At 42.9% G+C, this 14,493-nt stretch overlaps 1 protein-coding gene across 4 annotated transcripts in view; it reads left to right on the top strand.

Moving 5' to 3' along the window:
• LOC118734272 (transmembrane protein 132C) overlaps positions 1-14,493 on the top strand; it is a 614,903-nt gene that overhangs the window by 389,054 nt on the left and 211,356 nt on the right. For all 4 annotated transcript variants that reach the window (XM_036463985.1, XM_036463984.1, XM_036463987.1 and 1 more), the window contains 3 exons: positions 2,985-3,135; positions 3,195-3,347; positions 3,410-3,657. In XM_036463985.1, coding sequence (XP_036319878.1) covers positions 2,985-3,135; positions 3,195-3,347; positions 3,410-3,657 — 552 coding nt within the window. The remainder of the gene's footprint in view (positions 1-2,984; positions 3,136-3,194; positions 3,348-3,409; positions 3,658-14,493) is intronic.

The following is a 14,493-nucleotide window of genomic DNA, read 5'->3' as shown; positions in this document are numbered from 1 at the left end:
CAAGTAGTACTTATATGGTGTGACGTGGAAACGCCGCCAAGGAAATACGTTATATTGGTGTGACGTGCAAACGCTGCCAACTAAATAGCGAAATAAAGAAGCGTCACTATAAGAATCATTGGCGTATTTATTTTAACGTTTGGATAAGGGAACCCAACATCCGACTGAGCCACAGCCCAGCTATAGACCGGATAAACCGGGTTCGTTACACCTTTGATTTGACGTTCCTGTTTTTAAGATTGTTAAATTGGTTCGTAAGATATACGTGATTAAGTGGAACCACTTTTTGTTTTAAGCTGAGTAACGGTAAATTACAATTATCTCGAAAACGTATCCATTAAAAAAAAAAAAATTAACTCGATTTTCGGAATCACCGAGCAATTCTACGTAGAAATTGGATAGTGGCATCCATCGAACATTTTTGCTGTAAATCAGTGTAATTTATGCAACCTCACATGCGCGGTTTTTGCATTTTGTTGAGACGCGGTTTTGTACTTTAAACGACGATATTTGCAGAAAATTTCAACTTTTTTTTTTAAATAAAATAATAAGAAATTAAAATCCCCAATATCTATTTCACAATAGTGGAAATATTAGGTGTCTGCTGTCAAACACAGTTTCTGTCAAAAAAAATTTAAGTGAAACTACCTTTAAAATATTATGATAAAAACAGTAAGGTAGACCGTTCTCTCAATTCGTCGGCCGTGACTTTTTTTTAATTTTGACTGCATTTAAAAATCGTATAAAATTGAAAATTAAAAAAATTAAACTTGTTTTTGTTATTTTATGGCCTTATAACTTAAGGACGAGCACACCTAAAAGTTAAAACATGCTAAAAATAGAATTATTAACAAAAACCAACAAAACCAACAACCACATGATCAAGTGTGAATTACAGCGGAATACCTGCGCTTGACTGTGTTGGCCTAACAAATGAAAAAGTGGGAAAAAAGCAACATTAATTCACAAGGCGAACTTAGCACAGTGCGTAGGCAACTGGCTGAGTCAGTGGGATCGTCGGTTCGAATCCTACTGAAAAAAGTCTGATGAGGAAATATGGTGATTTCCGAAAGAGCTATCACTTCTACCATTTTTCAAATTGTTGTTGCTTTTCGACAATAAGTTTTTCATTAAAAACGGCCTCAAGCTCAATAAAAATGTTTGAAAAAAATTAAATTGTTAAAATTTTTTGTTGTTTGAGATTGAAATGGGTATATGGGTGGTGTCAGTTTGTGATTAAATTTTAAAGTGCTAGGTTTGATTCCGTATTTCTCGGAGTAAATCTAGTAAAACTAAAAAAATTAAAAATCGTTCAGAGCGAGAGAGTAACACTCAAATTACCGGGACCAGTTTCTAGTAAAAAATGGTAACTTCTGACAACTTCAACATAACCTCCAAATTTCGCTTGCAAAATTTTGCTTATTTCTTAAATAAACACACTCAGCTCACACATGTAAGTAACCAAAAATAATTAAATATTTTATAACATGCATTAGCAACGTGCACTTTTCTTTTCAAACACACTGCTGCTAATCGTCTGACCCATTTACCAGCAAAAAATCTTCATACTAAAACTGGTAACTTCTGACAAAGACCTGACCATATTTACTCCCTTATTTGTCCAATCAGTTGCCAGAGAACCGAGCACGGGATCGACTTCCAGTAAAATCTGGTAAATTCCGGTAAAAAATGGTATGTTCGGACTCATATGGGATCACAACATATATTGTTTGCAAACGTCAGAAATGATAAAAGTGTCTCTCAGCCTTTCTATATTTCCCTATTTTGATCATGGTTTAAATGTTAAAAATATATCGTCATTTTTTTTGAAGTTCTAAGAGCATTTTCCAAAAGTGTTTGCTTAAAAATTTCATATTGGTCATATATGCATTGTAAAGTGTCAGACAAAACATATTGCGCTTTTTTTCCTTTTATATTTACTAGTAAGGAAGTTTGTAAATTCTTTACATGTTTTTGCAGCCAAAAAGACAGTATTTATTGGTATAAGGCGTGCCTTAGTTTTGCCTTTTAGAAGATAGAATTACATACATATACACGTGTAAACAAATAGCCGTTTCCCATAACTTTCGTAGTCGAAAAATATTTAATATAATTCGCTAAAATTTGTAATATCAAATCTGTGTTTTCTGCTGCGCTGATTATTTCTTTAGTATCTTAAAAGCTTTTTTTACTAAAGAGCGTGTCAGACGTGGCAATATTTCCAACTTTTCTCCGCAATTCGCTGTCAAATTGTGAAAGAAATTTTATTTCGATGTGTGAACAGCCAGAAACACCTTTCTGTCACATTTCGGAAATCAATTTCAGAAATAAAAGCTGCAAGGTGTGACTGCAATTGATTGATTTCGATTTCGAAAACATATTTCAAATTGCTCGTACTGCTCTAGCAATTTTTGTTTTTGATGCAAGTGATGTCAAACTAATCGAGTGTTGCCGTGTGACACTGATCGCGAGTTTGTGAGAAATATAACGCATAATTTTGAATGAACTAATAGAAGTGATTTTAACTAATTATTTTTCCGAATTTAATTGTTAGTTACGAATAATAAATTAAGCTTCAAACTGAAAATTGTGTTTTTATAACGAATGGAAATATCGAACAACCGCCAAAGCAGCTCACGTCTGTATTTTAGTATCGAGAAAGATTGCCAGAAATTCATCTGTGTGAACAGCCAAAAAAAGAAAATTTTCCCTGCAATCCGCCGTTCAGAAATAAAAAATCTCTTTCGAAGGACACTTTGCATACAAAGTGTGACCGCTCATGCAACTGCTTTCTGAAATTTCTCAATTTGACAGCCTTTTCGAAACATATGCCATTGCCACGTCTGACACACTCTTTAGATAAAGCGTACTTATTTATCGGCCGGATATGTTTTGTTGGACACTGTTATTCGCTAACCTTTCCGGATTTTTGTACATATTGATTGTTTCATAGATAAATTTAACAAAATTTCATATATTCGTAGGTCAGGTAAACAAAGCCAACGTCGTAAAAAAAGATCCAACGGATGGAGTCACTATAAAAGTGAAGTAGGGATAGCAGATAAAGTTGTTTGTAAGGCCCGGTATCAACAAAGCCCTGTGGAAGTATATGCCCGATTTTTAGCTATTGATCAAGTGAGTTTTGTGAAAAGCGGTTACTTACGGTTTTTAAGGTAATTATTTTGATCTTGTAGAACTCTGGACGCATAAGTTATTTTATCTCACGCCGCACTGGTCTGCGTGTTACGGATTTGGTTCAACCGCTCCTACGTGTATCCGATCCGAAAATTGCTACATTGAAAGGAAGAATTCTGCAAGGAAAATCAATGGGACGAACCGATATACAGGTATAACACCTCATCGCTATTGTCATTCGTTATTTAAAAACTAATCCACACTTCCCTTATAGGTTCTATCCCCTATAACAGGACGCGTGATAGGGACAAAGGAAATTCGCGTTGGTAGTGACAAAGTCAGCTTAAAAAAGTTAATTGTGCGTGTGATCTCAGGACTACAATTAACTATTTCCCCAGACAGTGGTATTGACAACGGTTATACAGCAGAAACTTCGGTCACAAATAAATTAACTGCGCAATATCAGGAAGGATTGCTAGATATTGATCTACAATTTTCAGATGGATCAAAAACGCCTTTAAGGTTAGAAAATCTTTTATTTAGTTATGCATTCTAATTACATATTAGCATGGAGGCGTGCGCTAAATTGTAAATCACGTTTTGAATTGTAAATTGTGGTCCATTATTTACTTTAATGTATTTACTACGGGATTGCCCCAACGCTGAAAGTTTTTGAATACATTTTTAACCAATCTCTACTTAAGTGTTCCTTGTAGCTTTTTGAAGAAGAGATGCTATTTTTATTTAATCTGCAAATTGGATGCGCACCACAGCCAATGGGCCCGGGGTAAAACTATGATTCCTTTGAATTATACGGCATGTTGTTGTTGTAGCGGCAACTAAGCCCAACTCGTGTCGGCTTGTCCTTCAACGTTGTTGTTGTTGTTGTTGTTGTTGTTGTAGCGGCTAAAACAACCCCGCCCATATCGGTTAATGTCTCAGTCGTTGTCGTCAAGCTCCACTAACGGAAGCCCTAAGAAGCGTGTAGTCTCAATAGGGTCGGTCCACAAGAACAAAGGCGTTAGGGTTGTCGGGTTTTCCGGGCATACGAAGAGATGTTTCGAGTCATGGGGTGTCTCTCCGCATGCCGGACACTCATTTGGCACATCTGCGTCTAATCTGCTCTGGTATGAGGTTAACCTGCTGCAGTAGCCAGAGCGAAGTTGGGCTATTGTGGCTCTAGTCTCCTGAGGCCCATGAAGCTTCGTCTCGTCAATGTCCGGTGGTTGTGCGCCTAGAACGGCATTCATAGGTCTGGAGTCTACACAGCTCGAGACTGACTCCCTGTGAATGCCGGTCGGGGCCTGTCGATAAGCTGACGGGTCCAGAGGTTGTTTAATGAACCTCTGGACTTCGTCCGCCAGTTCGTAGAGATGCCTATTGACGTGCCTGGGCGAGGGCTCTTCTGCAAACAGTAGTATATTTGGGTGACCACGTGTATGGCTCCCAACGACAAACTGCTTGCAGAGCATTTTCGCCTCGTCGTGCAGGTGGTGTTCTGGTGACATCAGAAGGCATCCAGTCGCTGTCCGTAGTGTGGTGTTTTGTGTAGTCTGCAGCTTCATCCACTGCGTCCTACTAGTCCCCGGCGACCACACTGGTGCTACGTAAGTTAAAACCGGGCTGCCTATTGCATTGTATGTTGCCAGCAACGTTTCTTTGTCTTTGCCCCAAGTACTGCCGGCTAGCGTCTTGAGGACCTTGGTGCGGCTCTGTAATTTGTTGACAATAGCGGTTGCGTGCGCAGAAAAAGAGAGAAGACTGCCGAAGGTGACTCCGAGTATTTTGGAGTTATTCACCGTCGGAATTGGTGTATCATCAACGTGAGTTTCCAGCGGTAGCCTGACCTCCTTCGTCAGGTGGTGAACACGGTCGCAGAGAATTTTGTAGGGGAGAGGGTTAGGCTCCTTGCAGTGAAGAAGCGAGAAAACTCGGAGAGATACCCGGCTACCTTCGAACACAGGTCATCAATTCCATTCCCAGACGCCATGATCGAGCAATCTTTGGCGTCAGAGACAATCGAGACTCCCTCTGGGGGTTGAGGGAGCTTTGGAATGTAAAAATTAAACAGTAGCGGGGAAAGGATACCACCCTGTGGAACCCCCTGTTTTATTTTTCTGAGTTTGCTCGATCTAAACATTACCGACGAGTGTCGACCACTCAAATAATTCTCCGACCACCGTTTGAGCCTCTGTGGGAGAGAGGAGGCCTCTATGTCTTCTAGTAGCGTGGAGTGGCTGACGGCGTCAAACGCCTTTGACAGGTCCAACGCTACTAGGACCGTTCTCTTACAGGGGCGCTTTCGGTTAAGGCCACGAGTTATGTGGGTGTTTATGGCGTTAAGTGCTGTTGTTGTGCTGTGCAATTTACGGAACCCATGCTGATGCCTCGCATGGGTCAGGTGGTTTGTATATTGCGGCTGTAAGAGGGCCTATAGCTTCTTCGCTAATCTACTCCCGCAGGACCCAATTTTTTCAGCATCAGCATGCACATTCCGTCGGGACCTATGGCTTTGGAGGCTTTCGCCTTCCCGATGGCTACCTGAACTTCACCACTGGTGAAAACAAGAGGCGCACGGGGTATTGGCAGTTTGTGCAGCCTTCTAGTCACTCGACCTTTGCCTTTGTCCGCCGATGGATGTAGTGAGAATTGTCGGCTAAAAATGCTCAATCATCACTCCGGATCCGCCAAGGCGTGGTCGCCGAAAGAGATTTCGACTCTGTCGTCACGCTTCGCCGGGTTGGACAGCGGCCACACGGTTGACCAAAGCTTGCTCATACCAGAGGTGAAGTTGCAAGTCTTCTGACGAAGGTTACGCTCATCGATGCTGGGCATCGAGATGCACAGTGTTGCGTTTAATGCCACAATTAAATACATACATATTAAAGGCCAACGCAAGTGTATTTGCCGCATTTCGTTCAATAAGTACTATTTGCATTGTACTCTACTCACAACACCTTGTTATTCTTTTTCCGCATAAATACATTACTTGGCGTTGAGAGAGTAAATTCTTAACGTACTTGCTATTACTCCACCAAAGTAGTTACTCTACTTTCTCTTATCGCGTACGAGAGATGTTTGCTGCTGCCAAAAGGGAGTGTTTATGTATCGAGCTCAATGAGCCCGTATGGTTATAGGTGCACATCAAGGCAACCACGCACTCCATATGCCTGCTATGCGAGCGAGAGATTGTGAGATATGCGGGCAGGCTGATGAGTCAATTGGGGGACTCCATTGGAGAAGCCATGCTCTAGCTGCCGTAGGCTGCTGTGCAATGAGCTGCGATTTATTCAGAGATGCATTCATGCAGAGCCCCAGTGTGGTTTGTAAGCCGTAGCTTACTACCGTGCCAAAAATTACTCCGGGAGTGGAGTGGGAGCTATGCTTAAAGCGCCGAGTGATAGCCAAGCTGGTTTAGCGTTAACCATGGCTGAAAATGCCAGCGACTTATCACTTCACTAAGTTCAGCGAAGAGATATTTGAGAATTGCATAAAAAATGCATACCCAATTAAGAACGAGCGAATTACTTTTAAACACAAGTGCGTGTGTTTGTTCGCTGCACTTGGTTTTGGGCGGAGTGCAATACAAGTGCGTGTGTGTGTTCGCTGCACTTGGTTTATGCGGGAAATGCAATATAAATGCTTGTAAGTGTTCGCTGTTGCATAAGCCGCTCAAATGCATAAGTCGCGGGAAATGCATAAGTCGCTTAAACACAACCCTTTGGTGTAATCAATCTAGACCCCCAGAATGTATGTTTGGCATTATAATCTGCTACAATAAACTTACTGCCAAACTTAAGGAATAGTCCCTTGTGGATCCTTAGTATTACAGAATTTGTACCCATTAATTTGAAAGTTATTAAATTGCGTAAGGAGGGTTTCAGATATGTATAAGCAAAACGTCTATTTGAAAGCGCTCTAGGAAAATTTCGAGTTCGTTATTATGCCGGGTTAGCCCGTTCGCATTTCAAAAACAAATTTTGAGATTATTCATGGTTTAGCTAAAATGGCTTGAAGTAATAGATTTTGATTTTTAATCAAATCTTGTACCATGCTCTGCATTGCCATCATTTGCTCCTGCATAACTTTCATAAAGTTGTTTATAGGAGCTTCTAGGTTACTACTATTCTGACCAAAAAAAGGTTGCGTCGGAGGAGTATTTTTGAGCATTTGTGCATATGAAGTAAAGTCATTGGCGCAGACACTGGCTTAGCGGGTTCTGGTATGGGGTTATGCCTAATAGGAATATTTTTGGGAATTGTTTTCTCTTTCATTGAGATATAAACTGGATAACCTCTATAGTTAGCAGTGTGATTTCCACCGCAGTTACTGCACTTTTGGATTTTGGGTCCATTTTTGGTTTCACACATTCTGTAGAAGTGTGTAAATCCCCACAGATAACACAGACACCAGGTAAGGTGCAGTAGCGACATGTGTGACCAAATTCCAGGCAGTTGTGGCATTGAACAGAGCCACTACGCTTATGGGGTTCTTCTACGGGGATTTTACGGTGTAAAAATTCTATGATCGGCCGCTGTGGTGTAGTGGTAAGCAGTGCGCGCTTCCACTCCGCAGCGCCTGGGTTCACGCTGTGAGGACCCAAATCCAGGGGCTTTGGAGTCCCCACAACATTATTTATTTTTACGAAGTATTATATTGAGTTAATTATAATAAATAAATAAATTGAATTGTTTAAATTGAATAGTATCACATTTACTTATATAAATTGAATTGTATTGAACTTACATATACTTATATACTTGTTGAATTGTACAACACTATATTCAGTATTCAATTGTTGCTATTTGAAGTTTGTTAATTTCTTAACATTTGTAGTTAAGCATTGTTATTGTAGAATAACAGTCTGCCTGCGCGCAGAAGAGTATAAAAGCGAGGAGATATTTTGTAAAGGGAGGCAGTCGCTAGTAGGCAGGTATACTAGTCGGTGGGCACACACTACCGGCAAACGAAGCGCACCTGGGAGTTTCCACCTCATTTGCTTTTAGTCTTATATTCGGCGGAGGTTACCACTCCCGCCGACGGGTAAGGTTAGTGGAGGGATATTCACTCCCACTGCCTTTAAGCGTTCTTGATAGGAATTCTTAATTAACAATTTAATAATAAAGAGTAAATGGATTGAAATTTAAGATTTATCATTTTGAAGGAGAGAAGTAGAAATTCCAATTTCAGGAACCCTGGACGGACTTAGCTTACCCCGGCACTACAAAAGTTCGTCACAAATGGCGCCCGAGCAGGAACTTTGAGAAGTCAACGAGAAATTAATGATAAATAAGAGAGAAGTCAACGAGAAAAACAACAAGAGAGCGAGGAGAATATCAGCAAGAAGAGAACGAGAGAACGAAGGAGAAAATTTGCAGCAATGGTGAAAGTAACGTGGGTGTACTACCTCAACCGAGAGGAACTACTAGCCTACGCCACTGAGTTCGGCCTCGAGAGTTCTGGAACAGTGGACGAGCTTCGTAAGCGTCTCTCGACCTTTATCCAGACAGAGAGTGACAACGCAGGACTCAATGATCGCTTCACGGAATTGGCCCTTCGGCATGCACGGCCGACCACTTTGATGAACCCGGCAACACACAAGGGGACCAGCGAACTACAACTACCAGGTAACATTGTACCGCCACCTCCAGGTATTGCAAGTGAGGACGAAAACACACATGGAGCGACCAGGCTCCGTGAAGATAGACCGCCACCGGTGTACGTAGTACCTCCGCCACTATCATGTGCTACCACTATGGACCGAAGAACTAGCGGACGGCTACGAAATCGATCGCAACTCGATCCCACGAGCGCTACCTGAGTTGCTGAAAGACAAGGCCTTGGTGTGGTTCCGGAACAATAACCGGCACTGGCAGGAATGGGACTCCTTCAAGAAGGACTTTCTAAAGTTTTTCCTAAGCTCTCGGTATTTCGAGCACTTGGACGATGAGATTAGGCAGCGCGTCAAACGACCCGGCGAGAGATTCAAAGACTACGTGCTGGCGCTAAAAGGGCTCATGCGACATGCTGACTACACCGCCGAACAAAAGTTGAGCCGCATATACCGAAATTCCCGCAGAGAGTATCAGTGGTACGGTAAGCGAAGCGAGTTCGAAGGGTTGGTAAGTCTGGCTGAAGACTTCGAGAACATCGCCCCCGGGAGAGAACAACTGAGACCAACGGCGAGATCATTTATACCCGAGCATCATGCGGAACGCTACCACTACTTGCGCGCTGAGGAGAGAGATGAAGAATCAGCGAGGAGAGAAGCCCCACAGCAATCAGGGATGTTAGGTGCCTCACCGAAACCATTAGAAGGATACGTGGACCCCCGGACAGCATGTAGACGGTGCGGTGTGAGTGGGCACTTCGCTCATGGGTGCCGCAGAGCGCAGATCGAATTTTGCTGGAGATGTGGTCGATGCGGCATACGCACGCGTGATTGCTGCCGTAATCCGCAGGGAAACGGCATGAGGCCCTATCTGTATCGAGGGGTGGGGTCTCCAACAACACAACCTCGAGCCCAGTAAACGTATTTAAACAGACGCATGGCCGAATCTTGGCCGCCGTGACCGTGGATGGGGAAGAGGCAACGGCTGCAATCGACACAGGGGCTACAAGGAGCTTTGTAAGCGAGACAATGGCGAGAAGGCTGAAGGAGGACAGGTTTAGACACGTAAGAAAACGAGTGGTGATGGGCGATGGCAGAGCGAGAATAATAGTCGATGCGGTATATGCAGAGGTAAAGTTAGGTGACCAAGTGCACCAGAGTGAGCTGCTAGTCTTACCAGGGCTCGCCGAAAGAGTAGTGATAGGAACGGACTACCTGGCGAAGGCTAACTTGGAGTTAAGGTGTGGAGAGCAATCATTAACGTTGCAAACGGACGATTTACGGCAAGGAGCAGTCACGTGTACGATTATGATCGAAGAAGAGCACGAGGACCCCGCTGCAGCCGCCAGGACCGAACCAACAGCCCCATTAGTGGACAACGCAATAAATTCTGCAGTGAGTGAGTTCCTTAAACGTGAATTACAGGAGTTCGAGGAGATGTCGGGAGGAACCAATATTGCGACGCATAAGATAGTGATGAAAGACGATAGACCGGTTAAACAGCGGTATTTCCCCAAGAACCCAAAGATGCAGGAAATCATAAACAAGGAGATTGATGAACTCATAGAAAAGGGCTGCATTGAACCGTCGCATAGCCCACACAGTGCTCCCATAGTTCTGGCAAGGAAGAAAAACGGCAAATGGAGACTCTGCGTCGACTATCGTCAGCTCAATGCTCGGTCCGTGCCAGATGCCTATACGTTGCCGCGCATCCAACATATCTTGGATCGATTAAGAAGCGCCCGCTTCATCAGCAGCCTATACCTAAAGAATGGATATTGGCAAGTCCCCTTAGAGAAGAATAGCAAACAATACACCGCATTCACCGTACCCGGACGCGGATTATTAATTAAACCTTTTTCAGATTCAATGAAACTTCATTCAAATTAAATGAAACTTTTTTCAGATTCAATGAAACTTTATTCAAACCAAATGAAACTTTTTTCAAATTAAATGAAACTTTATTCAAATTAAGTATTAAACATTTTTAAATTAAGTAACAGGAATTCAACTTAACCTATTAAGAGCCGTTTGCACCATGTCTGGCTAACACTAAAGGCTCTGTTATGCATACTTGGCATTGCTTGAGAGTTGTCACATAAGGAATCTGTTAAATGAGCTTCGCGTGTAAGCTGTTACCCAACGCACAGCATTACATACGTAGAAGTCTGTTGGTTTTTGATTTCTACGTAAAAACACGTACGTAACAGAGCCTTAACTTCCAGTTACACATCGTTATCGACGTTATCGACGCCATACTATATCAGGGAGTCGATAACGCCGATTATGATGTTTAACTGGGAGAATATTATTACTGTTGCTACACGAATTCAAAGCTGTCAACTATTATTTTCTTAAGGGAGAAGAGGTAAATAAAGTACAAATACTCTCCCTTTTCACTCACTCGCTTAAGCGAAATGTAAAATTTGGCATTTGCATAACAATTGTCTTATTATTTTCTTTTAACTTAAACAAACTCTATGGATTAGAGCACGGTCTAATCACGGCAACATTCAACTTCGGTTCAAGAAGAATTTTGACATGTCCCATTTCTCTTTTCCTTTTCACATCATCCTTTACATGTACTCCCGAAAACAGAGATATTTGAAGTTTTATAAAATGAATAAATTATATGATTTGCCTAGTTACCAAAACCCCTCGAAAATCACAACAAACCAATCAACCTACCAAAGCCTTACTTTAAGAAATGAAACTACCAATTTTGGTCCAATTGGACCGAAACGGCAACACTGTATTCAACATGCCTTGACCGTAAGAGAGAGCAACACGTAACAGCTAATTCAAAGTAATCCAAAAGAGAAGTTTCATTTCATTTGAATAAAGTTTCATTTAATTTGAAAAAAGTTTCATTTAATTTGAATAAAGTTTCATTGAATCTGAAAAAGGTCTCATTTAATTTGAATAAAGTTTCACTGAATCTGAAAAAGGTTTAATTTAATTTGAAAAAGGTTTCGCTTAACATGAAAAAGGTTTCATTTAATTTGAAAAAGGATTCGCTTAATTTGAAAAAAGGTTTCATCTAAACTGAAAATGTTATAGTTATGAAGCCCTTTTAAGGACGCGAGTGGTGATGGACGATGGCAGAGCAAGAGTAATAGTCGATGCGGTATATGCAGAGGTAAAGTTAGGTGACCAAGTGCACCAGAGTGAGCTGCTAGTCTGACCAGGGCTGCCCAACAGAATAGTGATAGGAACGGACTTCCTGGCGTAGGCTAACTTGGAGTTAAGGTGTGGAGAGCAATTATTAACGTTGCAAGCGGACGATTTAGGGCAAGGAGCAGTCACGTGTACAAATATGGTCGAAGAAGAGCACGAAGACCTTCTGAAGCCGAACTAACAGCCCCATCAGTGGACAACGCAATAAATTCCCCGGTGAGTGAGTTTCTTAAGCGTGAATTACAGGTGTTCGAGGAGATGTCGGGAGTATCCAATATTGCGACGCACAAGATAGTGATGAAAGATGATTGACCGATTTAACAGCGGTATTTTCCCAAGAACCCAAAGATGCAGGAAATCATTAACAAGGAGATTGATGAACTCAGAGAAAAGGGCTGCAGTGAACCATCGAATAGCCCACATAGGGCTGCTATAGTTATGGCAAGGAAGAAAAACGGAAAATGGAGGCTCTGCGTCGACTATCGTTAGTTCAATACTCGGCATCCAACATATCTTGGAGCGGTTAAGAAGCACCCGCTTCATCAGCAGCAATACACCGCATTCACAGTACCCGGACGCGGACTTTCTAGTGGAAGGTAATACCGTTTAGTCTGCACTCGGCTCCAGCGACCTTCCAGAGAGCACTCGATCGCGTCATCGGACCAGAGCTAGAGCCGTACGCGTTCGCGTATTTAGACGATATAATCGTTACGAGCACCACACTGGAAGAGCATGTACGGCATCTCGCGGAAGTGTTCCAGCGTCTCAAGGCGAGCCAACCTCAAGATAAACCCAGAAAAGTGCGAGTTCTTTAAGAAAAGTCTTAAGTATCTAGGGCACGTCGTCAGCGAGAAGGGTATTCACACGGACCCAGACAAGATCGCGGCCATCAAAGAGCTGACACCGCCTGAGAATTAATGCCTGGCTATAGTTTGGGCAATAAGAAAGATGAGGCCTTACCTAGAAGGGTACACCTTTACGGTAGTCACCGACCATCTGGCGTTGAAATGGCTGAACGCGATAGAGAGTCCATCAGGCCGAATTGCGAGGTGGGCACTGGAGCTCCAACAGTATACTTTTGATATGCAGTACCGAAAAGGGAAACTAAACGTGGTGGCGGACGCGCTCTCGCGACAACCACAAGACGAGCAGCTCGGCACAATGATATTGCAGCAAGATAATAGCGACTATAAATGGCTCACGGCTAAAATGGCGGAGGTGAGAAAAGACCCTGAGAAGTTTCCAGATTACGTGTTGGAAGAAGGTAGGCTTTACAGGCGAATATCGACACAGATGGACGATGAAGATGCGACCCCCTGGAAGCTGTGCGTGCCGACATCGCAAAGAAGCAGAGTTCTTAGGGAAATCCACGATATACCAAGTGCGGGGCATATGGGTATCCGGAAGTCAATTGCGCGGGCGATGACGCGTTACTACTGGCCCGGCATGTTCAGAGACATAAGAAAGTATGTGCGGGAATGCCATACATGTCAGATATACAAGCCTAGTCAACAGCAAGCTGCCGGTAAGATGCTCACCCAAATTGCGGAAGAACCTTGGGCGACGGTATGTGCCGATTTTGTGGGACCCCTCCCGCGTTCAACGGCAACACGATGGTCATAGTTTTCCTCGACCGATTCTCGAAGTGGGTGGAGATTTTGACAATCGGAAAAGCGACGACTGAAAACCTCATCCGAGCGTTTAGGGATCGAATCTTGGCCCGGTTTGGCGTCCCAAAGGTATTAATAACTGACAATGGAGCGCAGTTTACCAGTGGACGGTTTAAAAAATTCCTACAGGAGCTCGGCATAAGGCACCAGCTAACTGCACCGTACACACCGCAAGAGAATCCGACGGAGAGGGCAAACCGAAACGTTAAAATAATGATAGCACAATTCACCGGTAAGGAGCAACGTGATTGGGACGATGTGCTGCCAGAATTTACACTGGCATTAAATACAAGTGTGTGTGAGCCTACGGGTTTCAGCCCGGCATACGTGGTCCAAGGCAGAGAGCCGAGATTACTAAACGCTCTCTTTGATCAACAAACATTCGGTACCGGCCAGAAGGTGGTGAGTCCAAAGGAAAAGTCGACAAAAATGAAGGAAATATTCGAAGCGGTACGGCATAATCAGCAACGAGCAGCCACCACACAGGCTCGGCACTACAACCTACATCAGAAGACAATGGCGCCCAGCTGTAGGCGACCTAGTTCTGGTAAACGAACATCAGCTATCCAAAGCAGTGGACAATTTTGCGGCCAAGCTAGCCCCAGATATAGTGGGCCTCATCGGGTAATTAACTTCGTGTCACCAGTGATTGTCGAGTTGGACAAAACGCACAACGGAAAGGCGAGGAGAGCGCATGTAAGTGAGATAAAGATTTACCATGGAGCCAGAACCACAAACAACAACACCACTTCTGAATACAATTCAACGGATAATTCTTTATTAGCGGCGGAACAATACCAAAAAGGTAAAAACGGCGAAATGAATAATGCGCCTAAAAAAACAAAAAAATATATATATATATATATTAGGCCGGGTCGATTTGTGGGGAGGCAAAAAAAT

The sequence above is a fragment of the Rhagoletis pomonella genome, unplaced genomic scaffold (genome assembly GCF_013731165.1).
Source record: "Rhagoletis pomonella isolate Grant_MI unplaced genomic scaffold, Rhpom_1.0 Rhpom_scaffold_00002, whole genome shotgun sequence".
NCBI lineage: Eukaryota > Metazoa > Arthropoda > Insecta > Diptera > Tephritidae > Rhagoletis > Rhagoletis pomonella.
This window is presented reverse-complemented; position numbering and strand designations above follow the sequence as displayed.